This window comes from Bacillus rossius, chromosome 14 (genome assembly GCF_032445375.1).
Source record: "Bacillus rossius redtenbacheri isolate Brsri chromosome 14, Brsri_v3, whole genome shotgun sequence".
NCBI classification, from domain to species: Eukaryota; Metazoa; Arthropoda; class Insecta; order Phasmatodea; family Bacillidae; genus Bacillus; species Bacillus rossius.
Genome location: NC_086341.1, coordinates 14,623,735 through 14,644,330, shown reverse-complemented (window position 1 = coordinate 14,644,330; position 20,596 = coordinate 14,623,735). Strand labels below are relative to the sequence as shown.

At 38.0% G+C, this 20,596-nt stretch overlaps 1 protein-coding gene across 1 annotated transcript in view; it reads left to right on the top strand.

Moving 5' to 3' along the window:
• Window positions 1–14,261: 14,261 nt before the first annotated feature.
• Window positions 14,262–20,596, top strand: part of LOC134538670 (sal-like protein 3) — a 370,814-nt gene continuing 364,479 nt past the window's right edge. Inside the window, exon 1 of the mRNA XM_063380089.1 lies at window positions 14,262–15,377. Within this exon, the coding sequence (XP_063236159.1) occupies window positions 15,284–15,377 (94 nt within the window). The 5' untranslated portion in view covers window positions 14,262–15,283. The remainder of the gene's footprint in view (window positions 15,378–20,596) is intronic.

Sequence of the window (20,596 nt, the reverse complement as noted above, 5' to 3'; positions counted from 1 at the left end):
GCGAATTTTTCCGGTCTCTACGCATGACAACACAATGTTTTATTTCAACTTTCTCCATTGCGAGAATCATTCAAAGAACGCGAAAAAAATTTCACTTCAAAAACCATTCGTTCGTTAGGATTTTATGATCGGTGACGAAACTTTAAAAAAGTCACCTAAACGCATCCCTTCATTTCTGACCCCCAGCGGAATCTAAGGAATTCCCTTTTCAACGCCGGGTCTGGTGGGCCCCCGTTTGATGCTGTGCTTCGTCTTTCATTCCGATGTAGCGTCGGATGCCCTGGTGCAAAACCACCCCTATCTGTACGAGCGGCCGGACAAGGGAAGTGGGCCCACGGGGAGGGGATTTAATAATTTGATGGACCATACACGCGAATTAAATGCAACGGGGTGGAGGAAAGGGTGAAAGGATTTAAGCCAAGAGGGTGGGGGGGGGGGTAGAGCACCCCCATCCGCCGGTCATTAGCTGTGTGTTGAGGCGCAACAATAGCTCTCCCAGGAAGGGTCGCGAAGCTAAGCCGGGGGAGGGATGGAGGGAGGGGGGATTGAGGGAGGTTGGGAAATTTGAAATATGACGCTGTAGGGGATGGTTCCGCCCTTGGAGTTCGCAACCGGAAGCCTCCTCCAGAGAGCGTAAGAGCGAAGTATTACCACTCATCACCGCCGTATTCTAAGTCATATATTTATTCCTTTCGTTAAGTATTGGCTCTAGGCTCCTACCAGTGTGTTAATTTTTTTATGATTTTAAATTTTAATTTTAAAATTTTATAAAAACTTTTGCCGCATTTTCCAATTCCGAAAAAAAAAAAAATCACATGTTATCCCACTTTGAAGATGGGGGTCTCTATCCTCTAACAAAGTAAGTTTTACAACTATTAAAAAGGTGTTGTAAACTATACTTTCCCTACAAGTTTGATTTTGTTACCGCTTTTACAAGGTAAATAAATGTGATTCTATTTATTAATTTCTACACTTGTGAAGTAAATTTATTTTAAATATTTGCGTGTCATACTAAACATACATATATATGAAATGTTTAGTAATATGTATTATAATATTTACGGAGTTATAAATATTAACTGTGAGTCTAAAATTGCCTTTAACTGGTGCTCCTAACTTGGTTTGTCATTTCAATGGTAGTTTACAGATTTCAGTGTGGTCAAGACAATAAATTTCTCTTAGTCTGCAGTTTGAATATATACTAGCATTTTAGAATGCTAAATAACTGAAGGAAAACCGTAATAAATTATTTTTAATATTACGAAATCTATGTTTTATTATGCTATAACTACCTAGAAAAGAAAAAAAATAGCGCAATAATTATATATTCTTATAATTTATCCTGGTCATAACACGATGAAATCAACGTCCACATCGTACGAATAGTTAACTTGGGTGTTGATTAACTAAATTTTTAAATCTAGTACAGGATATCTCACCAAAAACAAATCATCACTTATAAAATTGTCCCTAAAATGTGAAACTCAATATAGTTTCTCCAAAGTAAAGATTCCAAAATTTGGAAATCATTGAAACAACTGTTCTCTGCGAAGGTTTGAACTAAACTAAAAGCTCCCAAACAAACGCTCTTGTATATATAAAGTTCTTCCTGATATGCACTGGCCCAATAACACAGCTCTTACAAGTCTACCATGTAATCACAAATTATTTTATTACAAAGTTATAAATCAAAATTCACTTTTCAAACAGTATCAAATTAGTACCTGAATCAAATTTGATAATCTATAAGGAGTAGGTATTCTGCTGATATTATTCAGTCATTAAATTAAAATTCACAAAATATAAAATCACCAATTATAAAGGAGACTTTTAATTGGCTAATAAACAAAACTTGAAAATCAAAGATAAAGTATCCAACTAAGAAGTTATTTAAACAGTAATGAAACAAAAACTCAAGAGGTTACACTCGAAATTGCAAAGAGTAACAATTCCTCTTTTATTTAAAGAAAAATAGCCCTTATACAACGGAATATTTACAGATATAACAAAATTTTATTCAAATCATCTCTTAACAGGAATATATTTTCATATATATATTTGTGATATATTTGGTATGTGTATTAAATCATACAGAGACCAAAACCACTATTATTTTTTTTGTCCGTCCGTCTGTTAATTTGTTAAAGCATCTAGTAAGAAGTGTCCAGTAGGTTTTGATGAAATAAGTCGTGAAGTAACACTTAGAATAAGTCTCTCATGCCATGGTGGTCTTTTGTTTTATTTACATAACTATCATTCAAGAACTATTACGTCAATACATCACCAATTTTGTCATCAGTCACAGCAAAAATGCACACAAACCACAATTTTAATTACTTTCGTGACATTTTACAAGCTTGTGGGTAACGTTTAGTCAAAATCTGGTGGAAAATTTTTAACCAAAAAACACAGAAAAGAGTTTTCATGAGATTATAAAAATTAATAACAAGAAATTGAACACGGTGTGCGAAATCAAACCTTATGTTAAAAGTCAAGGTGTTATGTCACTAGGACAGTCATATGTTACAAGGGTGGATCCAGAAATATATTACAGGAGGGCTTTCGTACAAAGAAAGAGTGAAGCTGCAAAAAAAAAATTACGTTAAAGAGTTGGAGATGGCCTAAGAATATTTACAGATTCATTATCTCAAATACTGTTCTTGAATAGTTACAACTTTTGTCGAAAGAAAACTTTAACACATGGATTTAAGTATCTTAGTAAACATAACTATAAGCTTCAAAATAAAAAATAAAGAAGTTAAACAGTTTTTGTCTCCAATATATTTTACAACAGACATATATGTGATATTGAACGGAAAATGTCTACCCGTGTTCTCTATTAAATAAAGTTTGATATATAATCTTAAATAAGTATGTTTTAAATAATGCCACACAATAAAAGTTCATTTTTAGTGCAAGCCACCTCAAATTTTTAAATCAAACAATGCATCATAGTGCTGAAAGGAATGTTCAAACTTAGTATGAAATTTTGTGCATTTTTTTTAACATCTATAAATTTAACTCGCATTATCACTGGTTATATAAAATAATTCATGTTCAGTGATTATTCAAAAGTAATAGACACAATATTTGCTTTGTACACATAAAATGATTTTGCATAAATTCACAATAGCATTATATCGGATTTTTCACCTTTATAACCTCTTTAATCAACCATGCGCTTTTTGCCATTTTAACGATTCGTTGTGACGGAAACGGAAGCCTTTACCGTTTTTGCTAGGTACAATTATGATTGGCTGATTTCGTCCAACACCAAAAATATTTTAGAACCCGTTCTATATGCATAGGGACTGAAAAATTTCGTGGTATCGATGATCTTCAGGGTAGACTATACAGTTCTCCTGAATTGTGGTACTGAATTGTGAGTCGTCTCAAATCGTTTGAAGTTGATTCGATACTTCTTTTGTTGAGTGTTTCTCATTTGTCCAGAGTGTCATCTAGATTGACAGTGACGCAATAGCAAAAAATAAACAGTTTAAAAGTATATGTGTTTGAATTTTAACCTACCACAAAATGAATCCGCGGATTTTTGCGGTCTCTATGTATTCAAAATATTTGATGTAGACTCAAGTCATCCACCTTGTGCAGTTATAGGTGACATCATACATAGCCCTCCAACATTACATATTTCCAAGAATATATTGGAAGTTGTTGGAAGCGAAATTTTGACAGTGTGACAGCTACGGTTGGCAAAACTTTTCAACACATAGATATATATAGGTATTTCAATGTATCGCTTGAATTATAATGATTCCAATAAAATATCGATATTTTCTTAATAAATCGCTCTCTTACTATGTACAAAATTTTCCCCATGCTTAACTTGTAGTTAAATAATAATTTTAAAGTTTATATTGAATGTTTGGTAGCCTATATATATATATATATATATATATATAATAGAGGGATTACCTGATACAATTTTAGCTCATTCTAGCAAAAGTGAATAATTTTATCCCCATTTTTTATTATTCAATAACACCTCTATATATTTCGAAAGTTTTTTTTTCTCTAACTTTTTTATATAATTTTTAAGTAAACTTATGTATTGTTATAGACTTCGGAAGATGTTAAACGAAAAAGAAGCCAACCAACATGTACAAAAGGGAATAATGCAGGATAGTAAAAATATTGATAAAATTACTTAGTTGAACTTGGTTTTTACCCAACAGTCAAGCTGTCACTGCATTGCAATGCTTAAACTTACCAACCTGTTGTTAATTCGAGTATTTCCTTTTTATTTCTCCTCCTTTTAAATAATAATTTGGTGTTTCCGAAGCCTTCGGTCCACTATATCATTTTAATTTTTCTGCCGAAATTACACGTAGATAATTTTCATTAAATAGTTTTATTTTTACTTTAAAAAATATTATTTTATTCAAATTCGATACTATCGGAACGAAAAATCGATACCAAGCAAATATAGCTCTAAAAAATCGATTCCAAAAAAATACAGCACTAAAATATCGATACCGAACTATCAATATGGATATATCCGACGTATCGATATGTCTTTGCCATCCCTGGTGACAAGGGCTTCTAGCGAGCTAGAAGAGGTCACCTTGCAGCGCGCCTCCCCCTCCCCCCCCCCCCCATTCCAAGCCAACACCACCTCACGAACGACAGCGAGGTGCGGGGGTCGATACATCGGCCCCTTGGGAGGGACACAATCGAAGGCTGAGTCAGAATTCGCGGTAGCAGGAGCGGAGCGGCGCCGCGCCTTCGAAGGTCGGCGCCGAAGTCGCAGGTGTGTGTCTGCAGAGCGTCTCAGGGAGCGAGCCGGGTTCACACGATCGCGGCAACGGGGACGCACCACAACGCCGAACGTACAATAAAGCCGAATACCATAACGCCGAATGTCAAAATTGACCACAACGCCGACAGCTAGAAAACTGCTGTGTACCACAACACCGAATTACCACAACGCCGAATTACCACAACGCCGAATTACCACAACGCCGAATTACCACAACGCCGAATTACCACAACGCCGAATTACCACAACGCCGAAATACATCAACGCCGAAAAATGGCATTGTAGGACTGCCACAAAGGTTACGTTAGGTAAGGTTAGCACACGAATTCATTCAGTTGTTTTTCATTTTGCTCCTGTGCCCCCCCCCCCCCCCTTCCCCGCAAAATAATTTTTCGGCGTTGTGGTACACAGCAGTTTTCTAGCTGTCGGCGTTGTGGTCAATTTTGACATTCGGCGTTATGGTATTCGGCGTTATTGTACGTTCGGCGTTGTGGTATTTCGGCGTTGTGGTAACGACCCGATCGCAACTGGCCAGCGGGTTGAAACACCAACACCCGCGCAGACGCTCCACCGAAACACGTACCGTATTATTTGGTGATTACGAACCAACACTCGGTCTGTTTATTTATTTTTTTCCCAACCTAACTAAAACTACTAAGTGTGTTGGGGAGGGTCCCGGGTTAGGGAGGGAGACTACGTAAGTGCGTCTCAGGCCGAAGCCCACACGCTCTAATCATGCAGGGTGTTAGCCATGCAGGAGGGGTAGCATGCATCGTGTGATAGGAGGGAGATTGGCCAGCCATGGCTGCGATTGGCGCCATGACTAACTCCCCTCACTGACTATACTAGACTGAAACTAGATAAGTTGGGCCCAGGTAAAAACCTGCATAGACACAGGGAAAACCCTGGGCACTGACATGCGGGATGCCAAAATTTCATGCATTAATATCAAGCAGGATGCTTACGGGAAAAAAGAAGGATGGTTCTGGAAGAAGAATTGGACAGAGCAGAAAAGAGTCTACCATGCGGGGCAGTTGGGGGCTTGGACATTGCTGTCCGCATTGATTTGGGTGGCACTAGTTGTTTCCGGGGGTGACGTTTTGTCGTTTCCCGCCGGGCTGCCAGCCAGCCAAACTTAAATTAAGAAGTATGCGGTCTGTGCTTCGTTACAACGGGCGGTACTTTTGAGACACGGGAAAAATTCAGTAGCGTCAAAGGCAAGCATCCACTGAATAATTAATATGTGCGTTAAATAAACCTTTTTTTTTTGTTTCAGTTATATATTGTAGGTATAAATATTTATTTGTAGATTTAATTTGTGTCATCAATGTTCCAATACTGTACCTGTGTTTTACAATAGCAAATATAAAACCAGTAACATTTCCTAACCTCAAATGTTTGCGTTAATTGTAAATAGATTTGGCTCCTAACATCCCCAGCTATGTTAAAAAAAGAAAATCGTGCCCCTAAAATTTCCATCATTTAATACTTACATCGCTGATCTGTTATTCGTTTCGCACCACCAACTGATTCTCACGTGGTATATAATGTAGCACCGGTGCGATAAATAATAACGTCTAAAATGATTGTCCATACTCAAGGATTACTGTGTACACCAACACAACGTCATCAAAGGTCTGCGTAAAAAGAGAAAAAAAAATTGGTTGTCTGTAAAGTCGGTTTACGGACGATAGTTTAACGTGACGTCATAACAAAACATTTATGAAATGTTTGCATACTTTTATGAATAAAATTGAATCATTTTTATTGAATTATCACATTTTTGTATGGATACAAAGAAGGAGTGAAATTAAATCTACAACTTAATTGATAAATTTACTTTTATTTGCACTAATTAATTCAAATATGTTTATTACTTTAACGAACAGATTATTTTAGCTATAACTTTTATACATGTTTGCTATTTAACTTCTTCCAATCTGTGTTATTCTTTTAAGGATAGGACGATGATAGAAAAAGTAGGAAACGAATGGGAGTGTTTCAAGTTTAATGTGCCTCGAAAAAGTCAAATCGATGGTTTTTCCAATCGAGTGGAAGAGAGATAGATGCGGCGCAAGCGTACAATGAGCGTAACGGGACAATGTGCGTTACGGGACACATTTTCGTGCGTGCAACTGGCGTTCATCTATTTATTAGACTTTGTCACGTCAAAAAAAAATGTTGTGTTCGCAATCACGCAGATTCTTCCTGAGGTAAAACTCAGCGACCTTCGTTGCTTACCGTGTCTCGCGTCGCAAAATGTGTGTTCGCAGTATCCCCGCAGGGGCGTGTCTATCGCCGGTGCTTCCTCTGGACTGGCGCGCAGAATCCTTTCTCGTCGAGCAGAGGACAAGTATGAAATCTGAGCGGAAGCCGCAACACTAGGTGGCGGGGAAACGAAGATAAAATCGTAATGCGAGACCGCCCTTGAGGACTTTCAAGAATCATTCACGTCTAAAAAAAAAATTGATCCGGGAACACCCGTTTTCAGCCATTTTACACTCTCCTAAAAAAAAAAATACAGTTTTTAAACGAAACACGGGAACAGAAACTGCTCCTCTGCCCTCGGCATATTCCTAAAGGTTTTTTTTTTCGTAGACATAACTCACTCGGATACCTAGAGCAGTACGTATTCAATTCGCGTGGTTCGTGTGCCAACGTTGGCCGAACCGCAACGATTTGCCTGCGCAAACACACACACACACACACAGTTGCTCATAAGTTAGCACGAGACATTCGTGAAGGACCTTTTTTTTTGTTAACTTTTGAAATCTGTTTCATTAAAAGTTCATCGGTCTAAACATGTCAGGAAACGACTTTAAAAGGTGGCGCTGGCACTGGCTACCAAAAAGTATTCACCCCCCCCCCCCTCCCCTACCATGGAAGATTACTTCGTGAATAATTGTAAAGAAATTCTGAAAATTGAAGATATTACTTACGTACGGACTTTGGTGCACACACTCATTTACTACATTATGGTCGGTATCCCAAGACACGACACGAAAATAAGGATTCAGGTGTTGGATATGCTACACCTGAACCCTAAAACATATGCCTAGTGCACGATACATAGGACATGGCCAGTCCCTTATTTTTAGGCAAAAGATTTTGGTGTCCTATATGTATTTTGCCGTTCTGTTGCCAAAATTACGCGCATGCGCAGAGCTCACTTTTTCGTTGATTTCGTTCAGATGTCTGAATCGCATCTGGCACCGTTAATTTGCATACACTCGTGTTTATGATCTTCGGAGGACGTACCAAGCGTGTTGGCGTGCCAGATGAAACCTTATGGCAGCGAAACTATTCTGGAATACATTTTGTACACTTTAATGGTCGTAACAAGAAATAATCGCTACTTAAAAAAAAATTGGTTGTCTGTAAAGTCGGTTTACGGACGATAGTTTAACGTGACAACGTCATAACAAAACATTAATGAAATGATTGCATACTTAAAAGAATATAATTGAATCATTTTTATTGAATTATCACTATTTTGTATGGATACAAAGAAGGATTGAAATGAAATCTACAATTTAATTGATTAATTTACTTTTATTTCCACTCATTAATTCAAATATGTTTATTACTTTAACGAAGAGATTATTTTAACTATAACTTTTATACATGTTTGCTATTTAACTTCTTCCAATCTGTGTTATTATGTTAAGGATACGACGATGATAGAAAAAGTAGGAAACGAATGGGAGTGTTTCAAGTTTAATGTGCCTCGAAAAAGTCAAATCGATGGTTGTTCCAATCGAGCGGAAGAGAGATAGATGCGGCCTATGCGTACAATGAGCGTAACGGGACACATCGTAACGGGACACGTCGTAACGGGACACGCCGTAACGGGACACGTCGTAACGGAACACGTCGTAACGGGACAATGTGGGTAACGGGACACTTTTTCGTGCGTGCAGCCGGCGTTCATCGATTTATTAGACTTTGTCACGTCAAAAGTACTTGAGAAAAATTGAAATTACACAACGTAAATCTCACGATAGTGCTGCTATCTGTAGGATATTTGGCGTGGCAAATGTATCGATGGTTGCCAAAACGTCCGCTAGAATGCATTGAAATCGGTTTCTAGCCTCGTGCAGGGAACAGTTTGTTAAAACGATTGCTTTTTAGTTACGTAACAGGGATTGTGTTTGGACACGTTTTGGAATACGGTCTGCGAGTTAGGTTACGGTTGTATCTCGATAAAGGTAGTGCTTATTCGCTACCTTACCGATACCGCCCTAAGTGACGAAACCATTGAACGGCAAAGTTACCGGTGTAAGAATGTCAATTTCTGCTCGTAGAGGTTGCTAGCAATATTAAGGGTTCTTGCAACTGGCAGGAGCTACAAAGACTTGGAATTTAGGTGAATTAGCTTATTTATGTCTAAAAAATCTCTAATTTCTAGAGACCTGCAAAATTCGCGGATTAATTCGGTGATAGGCTAGAATTCAAACACATATACCTCTTAGATAATTTTGCTATTGGTTTACTGTTCATCTGGACGAATCTCAACCAGTTATAAACCCTCAACCAAAGAAGGATCGAATCACAGACAAACCAGCTGAGACGACTTACAAGTCGGCAGCCAATGAACTTGCGTTATTTGCCCGAGTGTACAGGGGTATGTGCAGTCTATTCTGAAGGCCATCGAAACCGCGAATTTTGCAGGTCTCTACTAATTCCATAATGACCTTGGAAACGTGCAGGTATCTACACTTCTACAGGGTTCTGAGCAAGGATGAATGAAATGTGTTTATTACGCGGTCTTCCACCTTGTATTTCTCTAACACTTCTTCCTACGTCTGACCTTCCTCATCCGCATCCCTGTACTCTTGACATTTAACTCCCCACGTTTATCAACCAGGTGAAGAGAACTTTTGATTGCATTTCCATGAAATTTGTTTCGTAGTTAGGCATGGCCAATTGAATGTTTAAGTTCGTGTAAGAGAAAATTTTATTGAGGTTTTTTTTATTGTATTTAATGAATACACAAATAAATTTCAAAATCACACGCATTATTTCAATTTTTTAGCTTGGATATCATACTACTTGCCTCAAAACGAACCAAAGAAAATATGTAGCAAGCAAATGAATGTAAATGAATTTAATTTATGGCTAGGAATTCAAACAGGATATTGTCGCTAGAGATTATGATAGCAAGTTAGTAGGTATACTTCTAACTTTGGTCATTACATAACGTAACTTTGCGAGGTCTTAGATCGGGGTGAATTATTGTTAGTGTAGTTAAATAAACTCTTATCAAAAACACTTTAGAGCAGCGGTTCCCAGAAGGTGTTCCACAGGACCCTGGGGTTCCGTGGCAGGGTCATAGGAGTTCCGTGGGTCAGGAGGAACGTAGAATAAAGCAGGCACAATTACTGTCAAATAACTTTCTCTGGAGGAGTTGGGGTTCCGCCAAAAGAAAAATCGATCATAGGATTCCCTGACCGAAAATAAAAATTGGGAACCGCTGCTGTAGAGCGCTGAAAAAAGGTTAGCCTGCTTCACTATCTTTAAAAACAATACAATAAGAATGTTGTTTATTATCTGGGACACCCTCGAGCGAAAAACTGGTGTCAAAACGGAACGGAAGACGGGGAGCGACTGTCCACAAGAACAACTACTTACCTGCGCATCGTTATCGACTTGAGCAGTTATCGTAGTTTTGAGTCATCTCGCTCAGTGTTCAGTCTCTTCGCAGTTCGCTAGAATTCGCAGTTTTCCTGTCCACGCAGTTTTTTTTTTTTGTTTTTTTGTTTTTTTGCCTGCATCAACTTGAACTGAGCAGGTGTAGCCTCGCTCAAATCGTTTTGAGAGTGGACTGGCCTACAGTTAGTACTGTCCACTTCACAATCAGTTCACCTTGCGATCTGGTCGATTGTACACGCGTAGAAAGATTTTTTTTTGGGGGGGGGGGGGAATGTCATCAGTTTATGAACTGCCAATGTACCCGAATAGATTAAGAAACTTATTTGCAGCTATTAAAAATTATCTCACCTCAAATCATGACACTTGTGTGAGAGAAGCAATCAAGCCCGATTGAAAACTCGTCCGCTATAAGCCATGTCGCAATAGTAAAATAATGTGAGCGAGTCTTTCAGTACTTGTCAGAAACATCTGACCTCGGTAAAGAGCGAACTCGCGTGTTCTTGTGTTTTTCATGTTGCATACAACCTTATAATACTAATCTCGGACACTACATTTAAAGTAGAATTATTAAAAAAATAATATAGAGTCTCATAAATATACTGATAAATAACAGATTTCCTTTCAAGTAACAAAATTTCTGAACGTGAATCCCACACGTAAGTTCCGCGCCCGCCGCTAGAATTCGCTGTCTGGATCGTAAATGTTGCATGCCACCATCAAGCGCAGATAGCAACTAGCAGCAAGAAACAACCAGAAATTTACTATTAGAAACGGCTCCGATGAAATCCCGGCTTTGGACCTGGTATTCGAAGAAGAAATTTTATTAAAATACTGCCCATAGAGTTAAAATTCACTAAACAGATAAAACTTTGCCGTTTACACACTCGATATAAGTAAAACTTCTATGACATTACTAAAATATAAACCTGAATTTTTTTAAATATTGTAACACTAAGTGTATGTTTGTGCATTTATTTTTGCTTAAACCAATTTTATATATATACACACACACAAACACACATATACACACACACTTCCCACAAACAAACCTTAAACTTATTGAGCTGATTCAACATTATTATTATATTAGGCGCGAACCAAAGTTTACAAAGTCAAAGGAAAGCTTTTTAATATTAACTATTTATTGCATTTTAACAGTCTGCGAAAAATTTTGACAAAATTCCTTGTCGAAATATGGGTCCAAAGACGCATATTTAGCGTGAGGTTTAATTTCGATTTTAGGTGTTATTTAAAAAAAAATTATTGGTGTAATTAATCAGGCTACTTTCGCTTAGGTCCACTTTAAAGTCGGGTTTGTAAAAAATACTCAATAAACACAAAAAACGTAAGGAATACTCTTTTCGTGATTTTTGCAAGACACAAACGCGAAAAGCAAGCGTAGTTTGAATTTAAACTTCTTGCGTTTCGATTTTCGTTTTCGCCTCCTTTATTTGAAGTAAAATGTTCCGAAAACTTTGATTTTTATTAAAATACATCGCTTTTTCAAGGACTGAAAGAAACTAACATATTTGAATCAAATTTTTTTTTTCTTAAAATTCTTAAGTTCTTGTGATGAGCATCAACTATCAACTAGAATAAAGCCTGTGGAAACGTTTTTTTTCCCCTACAGATAAACAATTTTAAATTCTAGTTTTAGTGGGTATTTCAACTTTCGGTGCTTTATGAATGACAATAGTTTTCCTTCCGTTCGTTGCGTGTCACGATCTTGCGTCCTTGTATTTCTTGCGAAGTCTGTATGTACGTCCGGCGTAAATGATAGTATGCGTAAGTTGCGCACAACTTGCGGTTTGGTAATTCAAAAAAAAGTGCATGTGTGAGTCTGAAGTGACATATGTCATGAAGCACTACGAATTAAAGACAATAAGGGGGTGTTCAAAATCATTGTGCTGAAGGGGCCCGCGTAGCCAGGCACACACACGGTGTGCAGAACTTCAGAAAAAAAAAAAACAAGCTATTTAAAAACTTACCAAAACATCAGAGTGATGTCTGTTTACGAAAAGCATTTAGAAATACGTCGAGGGCGGATGGGTTGGTTGAATCTGTTTCAGTAATTCGTTTTCAAACCGTGTTTTTCAAGAGAGTGAAAAAACGCTAAAATACGTGTTTTACAGAATAATTTTTCAGACATGAAACTGCCTGTACAGGTTTTTTGAAACCACCCAAGGGCTTCGCATTACACCTGTATTTCCATACGCTTACCGCTCAAATTTCAATGTTGCCCCATGCACTACTAGATGACTGCGCGCCAGTCCACAGCCTTGCGCTTAGAGGCGATATCGCTCTACAAGAACCAGCTAGCGTCGCACTTATCATCCCGCCTCACTAACACAAGTACACCCCTTAGTAGGCGAGATCCTGAAGAGAAAATTCTATTGTAAATGACACTATAAAGAAATTGTACATTTTTATAGTATAGGTAAAATGTGAATAATTAAATTTGGATGGTATTTCGAAGATCTATCAAACTATACTTTCTCACGGCCAGACTTTGGTGTTTTTTTTTACATGTTTATGTAAATTTTAGTGAATTTTAAAATGTTCACATAATTATACGAATGTTATGTACGTTCTCACATTTGTAATTAATTTTACAGTATTTTGCTGTCGTAAATGCTGTGTCATTTGTACAAAAAAAAATATTTCGCACGAAATAAATAATTTGTCTCTATCAATCTTTAAACATACTGGTAAAAATGTTTAATGGTTCGCAGTGCCTGGAAATATTGGAATTTTAATTCATATATCGGGGGTACTGGAAACCGTTGGTAACTATCAAAAACAGGTAAAAGTATTTTGCTATCAATGAGACAAAATTATACTTTCTAAAAATGTAAAAATATTTGAGACATCAATGTGCTCCGCACTCCTAGAGTACCAGACTTCTTCTGAACTTTTTCGCCTTTGTTATAACAAAGGAATAGATTTAAGAAACTCGACTTACCTACTTATTTTTTTCAACAACCCCACGATATATATTTTTCTTTAACTTACAAAAGGATACGGAAAACATCCTAAATAGAGGCAGATCTCTTCACTTTAACGAACTGACCGGAAAAACCGGGCATCGACTCGAAAGAGAACCAACCCCTTCAGATTGAGTTTTTTTTTTTCGGCGTGGAGTTTGTTCCAAAGCGACGTAAAACGAGCAGGGTTATGGAAGGGTTTGAAAAAGAAAGGGGTTAAGGGAGGGAAGTCGGACCATGAATGAAAACTCGCTGGGCTCGCCTCGCCCCTCCTCTCATCACCACCCTTTTTACGTTCATCCCTTCCTCTTGGCAAAAAAAAAAAGTGGAAAAAAAAGGAGGGGAGGGGGGAACCCGTCGCTTCAGTCAGATCACCGGGTGGGAACTTTTTTTTTTTTCCAGTTTTGTGTGTGTGTGTTTTTATTAAGTGCACGGCCGCACGCCAGCGTGAGAGTTCGTTTTCGGGGGGGGAAGGGGGGGAAAACCTGGGCCTTCAACTTCTTCAGCCGTCAAACAGAAAAAAAAAAAAAAATATGTGGGTGCGCGCGCGCGGCGGTGGAAACAAACGCGAACACGCGCGCTACGACGGGGCGAGCGAAGAAGACAGGTCGCGCTGCCCAGCGGCCGGGAGGGGAGTTAGAAACTCGCCGGCCGCGGAGACGGCCGAGCGCCGACGGAAACGGCCGGAGGAACGATCCCCCCCCCACAAAACCGATTCACGGGGGGGGGGGGGAGGAGGAATGGTATTTGGGAGTGGAGGGGGTTGGTGTTACGCGCCTCCCCCTCCCCGCGAGCTCGCTCCTTCCCCTCTCCGCTCGCGCGCCGTCGGCTTCGTCGCCTTCAGTGACAGGCGGCGAGAAGGGGAGACAACAGCTCGCCCGCGGAGTCGGACAATTCAGCTCGGTGCGTCGCGCCTGCCGTACTTGCTGGGGGGGGCCCGCGACGACCCCGGCCCGGTGGAGAACTCTTCTGTGCGGGTGTGGCGAGTGCGCGAAGACAAGAGCATAGAGAGAGAGATAAAAACATCCCTGCCGCCCCTTTTGTGTGTGTGCGCGCGTGAGAAGTAGTAATATCGAGGGCGGTAACCCCCCACAACATTCTCTCTTGATATGCGCGCGCACTTTCCTTCTCTCTCTCTCTCCAGCACGCTCTTGCGGCTGGGGGGGTGAGGTAGAAGAGAGAGAGAGAGAGAGAGCGAGAAAACATACCCCCTCCCTTGCAGATCAAAACCTCCCCCCCCTCCCCTTCCACCACGTCATATCAATATTTATGCCGGCGCGCAGGCCAATAGCAAGCAGTCTCGCCGCTACGGACGGGATTATCATAATCGCCTCCCCCTCCTCCTCCTCTCACCAGCTGTTGATAATCATAAAAAAAGGGGGGGAACACGTACATGTGTGCGTACGTACGCCGAGGCCTGCGCGCACGCGGATGAATCAAAACCAGCGGGCACCACCCCTCGGGCGCCGGGCGTGGGAGGGAGGTACTAGCCGCCGGAGGGGGTAAAAGGGTGCGAAGGGAAGGACAAAAGGAGGGGGTGATAGCGGCCCGTGGGGGGAGAAAGGAGAGGAAAGGAGCTGCGCTTTCGGGAGAGGAACTAACAATTTTGAAGCCCAAGTTTTGTCATTTCGCGGCTTGACGGCGCTAGTGGTGGTTCGGGTGCCCCTCCCCTTTTTGCGCGGTGCGGGCGGGAAAAAAAAAAGAAAACTAAAATAAAAAAATAAGGGGGAGGACAAGCGGAGTTTTATTTTTTCTTTCGGCGGACGTCCGTCGACTGTTTAATTATTTGGGTATTTTATTTTTTATTTGAACGACCGTCCACATGCGCGCGACTTGAAAGAAGGACGGTGGGTATTCTTCGGCTGGAAGAATGTCCCGGAGGAAGCAGGCTCGACCCATACGACACCTGGAGGATGAGGACTACGACGGACTCTTAGCGGACACCGCGGCCCTCCTGCCGAATGGTGAGTAGTACCTTCGACGAAGAGACGACAGAGAGACCTCCCTTCCACCCACCTATTTCCTTTCGTCGCGTCTGTGCTTCGGATACGGCGTCGATCGGCGGCTGGCCGCGGCCTGGCCTGTGGGCCTACCGTTCCTCCGACGACGATTCGACCCGATTGTGCTCTTTGGTGACACTTGGTGCTGTGAGAGGCGTCTCAAGATGTGTGCGAGTGCAGCCGTCAAACAAAATATTAAAAAAAAAAAAAAAATAGTTTTTTTTATGTCCACCACTAAGCTTGTCGTTTAATTTACAAGTCAAAATACAGGTCTTGCCCCATTCAAGCTCCACTTGTATTTTAAAAAATAAAATATTAAAATATATATTTGATTTAGAAAAATAACGTATGAAACTTTTTGACGAATATTGTTTTAGGGGAAGCGGACAGTTGAAAGTGTTTGATGATTTGAAACCGAACAATTACCAAAATATTGTTGATTTATTGAGATACGCGTTACATATTATGAAGCTTTGGTATAAACTGGATACGCGATTTTAAGCAGCATAGTTCGAGGGAGAAAGTGTAACTTGTCCAATTGTATTTTAATGTAAAATAAAGTGAGTAGTTAAAATATGTTTGTGACGCGAAACTGTACCATAACCAAAATATATTTGATTTGGAAAATATGAATTACAAAACTCTGGTATAAACTTGATAGGTACGCAATAAGGAACAACTACCCCGATTTCATGGAATGGTAAAATTTCAGAATATATCATTCTCGCGGTGTTATTTATAGTAAATAAACATTTCTGTATTTCACTACTGGGATCTTATCCTAACGGAAGCCCGTAATTTTGTTCAAATTAACGTTTACTCATGTTGACCGATGATGATAATGTTTTAAGAACTGCGTTCATAGAAATAAGTTCGTATGGTTTTTAATAAATTGTGAAAAAACTGTTGAAATAATTTTAAAGTTTCGATGCAGTCTGTTTTTTGAAAATATTCGAGATTTTTTAACACTGCGTAAACAAAATGTGAAGGTTTTAAAGATTTAAATAACTAAACTACGCGCCGTGATTTGATAAGATTTGTCTACAGTGTTTGATGACATTGTCGAATATTCATAATTTTCTATCCTTTGTCACCCATGTTTGATAACGTCTGCAGCGAAATATAAATTTAGACACCTGTAAAACAAATTGAATCCGCTAATACATTTTTTTTATGCAATGTTTTGGTTTAACATCTGTAATATTACTATATGATATATTACGAGTTCTTCTCAAGTAATGTTGCGTTGTTCGAAGTGAAATAAAATTTAGAACTCAGTCTAAATCCACGCGTAAAACCACGTGTCAGGGTTCAAAAAAGTTATGTTTAAATGTGTTGTTTATCTAAGATTGTTTACGCCTTCGATTACTTCTCGTAATTGTAAACAAACCACTTAGTTTTTAAATTTTCGATGTGACAATTTTTTTCCCCATGCTTGAAGCGGTATAATACATAAAATTTTACTTGACGAATTCAATGAAACAACATTTAAAAGGATTTACGCCCTGCTATGAAAATTAACGAAGTTTGTTATTTAAAATATTTTTGCGATAAAATTCTGACAGCAGAAATGTAAAACTTTATATTGGAAACTACATTAGCATTTTTCGAAGTGGGTAGGCTATATAGTGCTAAAAACAAAATGACCGTAATCCCACGAATATTGTACTCTTACATTGTCATGAACATGCCCATGCAGTTGGTGTCCTTTTATTCTTAAAATGTACTTTGACTTTATCATAATGTAAATAACGTATCATTCATATCAATGTCGATAACTATTGTGCAAATCCACATTGTAGCGAACAATTCCGGTCTTCGTACAGCACCGATAGTTGAACGCTCTTCATAACGCTTAAAAAGTGTTTGTTTTTTTAACCCTCTCCGTTTTGTTTCACTAAAAAATACTGGCATATAGCCTAGTTAATTTTCTCTTGTTATATGCTGTATGATTATAATTTTACAATCTAAACTTTTTTGTAGGCCTAGTTAAACATTGAATAATTTATAAAAAAAATGTAATAAAACGTGAAATACTATGTTCTCTCACCAATAATGAAACCCTCTGAATATTTAAACAAGGGAAACACATACTGAATTTGTGTATTTTTCTGTCATGCATTTTTCTATTACAGCCAAATAATCTGTCATGTCGTCTATGAGACTTATTTCTAAAATGTAAAACTGTGTAATTAGTGGAAATGTGGCCTACGACATCGTGATATTTCGTAATGTGTAATACACTTATATATTACGTATATGGCTTAGTAAAATTAAAATACTTGTTTAGTTTTTATTGTAAAAAAACACAGCTCAAGAAGCACAGAAGCTTGTTTATCTAGGGCAGACTTTATTTAGTCCCAATTTTTTTCTTAAATATAAGTAAGCAATGATTTATAAAACGTTTGAAGGTTGTCAAAATTTACTTGCTCAAAAAGAACATTTTACTAGGTTTTTTTAGGGGGAAACTAAAATGTTGCCAGTACGTTTTATTATATTGCTACAAGTATAATTTATACATATTGAAACACATTTCTGTGAGACTTGCAAAATTAATTCTGATAACTCAATATGTTTATTATGGCTTGTCGGGTATATCATTAATTTTATATATTACGCGGTAATTTACTGTTTGAATTGTAGATTTACAATTATCTAATTTACAAAAAAAATCGTTTGAGAAATTACTAAAAAAAAAAGAACTAACGCAGTGTGGAATCAATAGCATGATCACATGTGTGCTTTTTCTGTGCATTAGTGATCATACACATAATTATGATGTCTACGTAAAAATATAATTTGTATTCAATTCCAAAATTCAGTTTCCAAGGAGAAAGTTCTTTTCTTTTTTTTACACAACTTTCTATTTTCTAAAAAACAAATATGTTTAAGTATATAGTTTTAAAATAAAAAGAATGATAGGCCTATATTAATGTCCTTTACAGATTATATATCAACAAAATACTAACGTGAAGCAAACAGTGTAGACCAAGTCGGTGAAACGAGCCACATTTAAATCTTTTGCTTGTGATCGCGGGGGCTCCAAACAAGTTGTTCCTCCGCACAACATTTTAACACTTCAAAAGGAGGTATTTAATGAAGGCGAGTCCTTGTGTCAGATAACAGGAGCTCTCACATCTGTAGGGAGACTAACTTTGATCAGTCGGTTAAATAGTGTTTAGAGATAGATTCTCTTCGCCCGCGGGGATTTTTTTTTTTTTGTTTATTCCTCCGGGAGCGTAGGATTTTTTTTTTTTTTATCTCTCTTCCTGAGCTTGCTGGGTGTTCGCCCACGGAGTGTAGTTAGCAGAGACAAGTCAGTCGTGTCTGGGTCCTACACGGTGACTCGATTTCTAAACAAACACGCCTCGTAGTGATTCGAGAATGCGGCAAATACAATTCCCCCCCCCCCCCATTTTTTCCCTACTCACTCCGAAAAACAAATTCTTGTAATCTCCAGCCGGTGATTTTATTAAAGTTTTTTTTTAATGTAATTTTTATCAGACATATTTGTAGCTGGCGATCTTTGTAGCGCCTGCTTTTAGTCAGCCACATTTGTGTTAGCTCTTCCAAACTAAACAATGTAACGCTACAAACGCCTATTTGACGATGAAATATGTAACATTCTGGAAGGCATACTTAAGGGTCTGTGGTTTTAAAAAAAGTTTAAACTGTACAAAATACTAGAGAAAACTTTATTACAAATTACTATAAATTATCCACAGGCATACCTACACCCGCTGCAATTTAATTAAGGATATAACATGACACGTCAATCTAAGAAAGAAAAGGAAATGTAATTACAGTAACGCCAATCACATACGTAGAGTCACATACAGATAAGTGCATTTGGTAAGCCGTAAAGAAAGAGATCTTGTTAAGTAATTTATCCGAAGATGCATTTTTAGCCTGTTTTTGAAATGTAGTTAAGTTCGAATGCCTTTTTGCCTGGCCCAGTTATTTACAGGGGTTTCCTGCTCGTGGTTTATTCAATTATTTTAGTTAATTTTAGCACAGCACAATACTACTTACAGAAAATAACCAAGAAATTGCGCGTATGGTTAATGGAGTGCGTATGTATTTAATTAATCCTGAGTTAAATTATATTTTTTTATTCCTCTTGAAACAAGCGTAAAAATTTCCTCAGTTTTGCGTACAAACGAATGAATGAGATATTACTAATCGTTATATTACTCTTTACAATTTTTTATTGCAAACATTACGTATTTATTAATGTAATTAAAATTCAAATAAAACGCATTAAAATTATGATAATCATGAATAGTTTATACGTGTATGAATGCAGACATCGGAATGCTCATGTTTACATTATTTCAGTGTTGTATACAGTTTTATATACAGACTCTTCAGCAATCATCCATAAGTCTGTGGTAGCAGTAAGTGATTTTTTCCGCCCTGAGGAGTAGAAGGTAATTAGTTTTCACGTTGGGGTTGTAGTGTACATGAATAAATTATAAAAGCACACGCGTTAAAAAAAAGAGCATGCAAGGGCTTAAATGTTTGTTGTTATAAATTGCATTATTTGATAGTATTAATAACAACTTTTTACTGTAGGAAATATTTACTGTAAAATTTTTGTTTATCTTAAAAAATTTATAAAAGAAACGATATCGTTATAAATAAGATGCTACAATGATTTTGGAAATAAGTTGAGCTCGCGATTACATTGAAGAAAATGAGCCATTTTTGCCCTTTGCGACAGGAGAACGAATTCCACCGACAGTAAATCACCCAGAATGTCGTTTGCTAACTCCACCGGCAAAATATAGTAGAAAACCGCGATGTGGTTTTTGTAAGGGAGATCCTTCCCACACTGTATTTTTTTTATACAATATCCATGTAAAAATGCAGATATTTGTATTTGTACATTTACATGAAATCAACTGTATTACTACAAAATAGAGTGGGCAGTAATACTGGATTCGGATTCTTACCCGGTAATTTATTCTTTGTGTTGCCCCAGTACCTCCAATTGTTAAAGTTAATTGTAAACCGTTCCCTGAATAGCGTTTTAATGTTTACTGCGCACATTAATAAGCATGATACAACAAAATAAAATAAAATTGTTGGATATTCGATTATTTTTTCCATGGCTAAAAAAATAGGCTTGAATGAAACATCAATTAAAATATAAAATTATCCGCCAATTTTCGTAACAAATA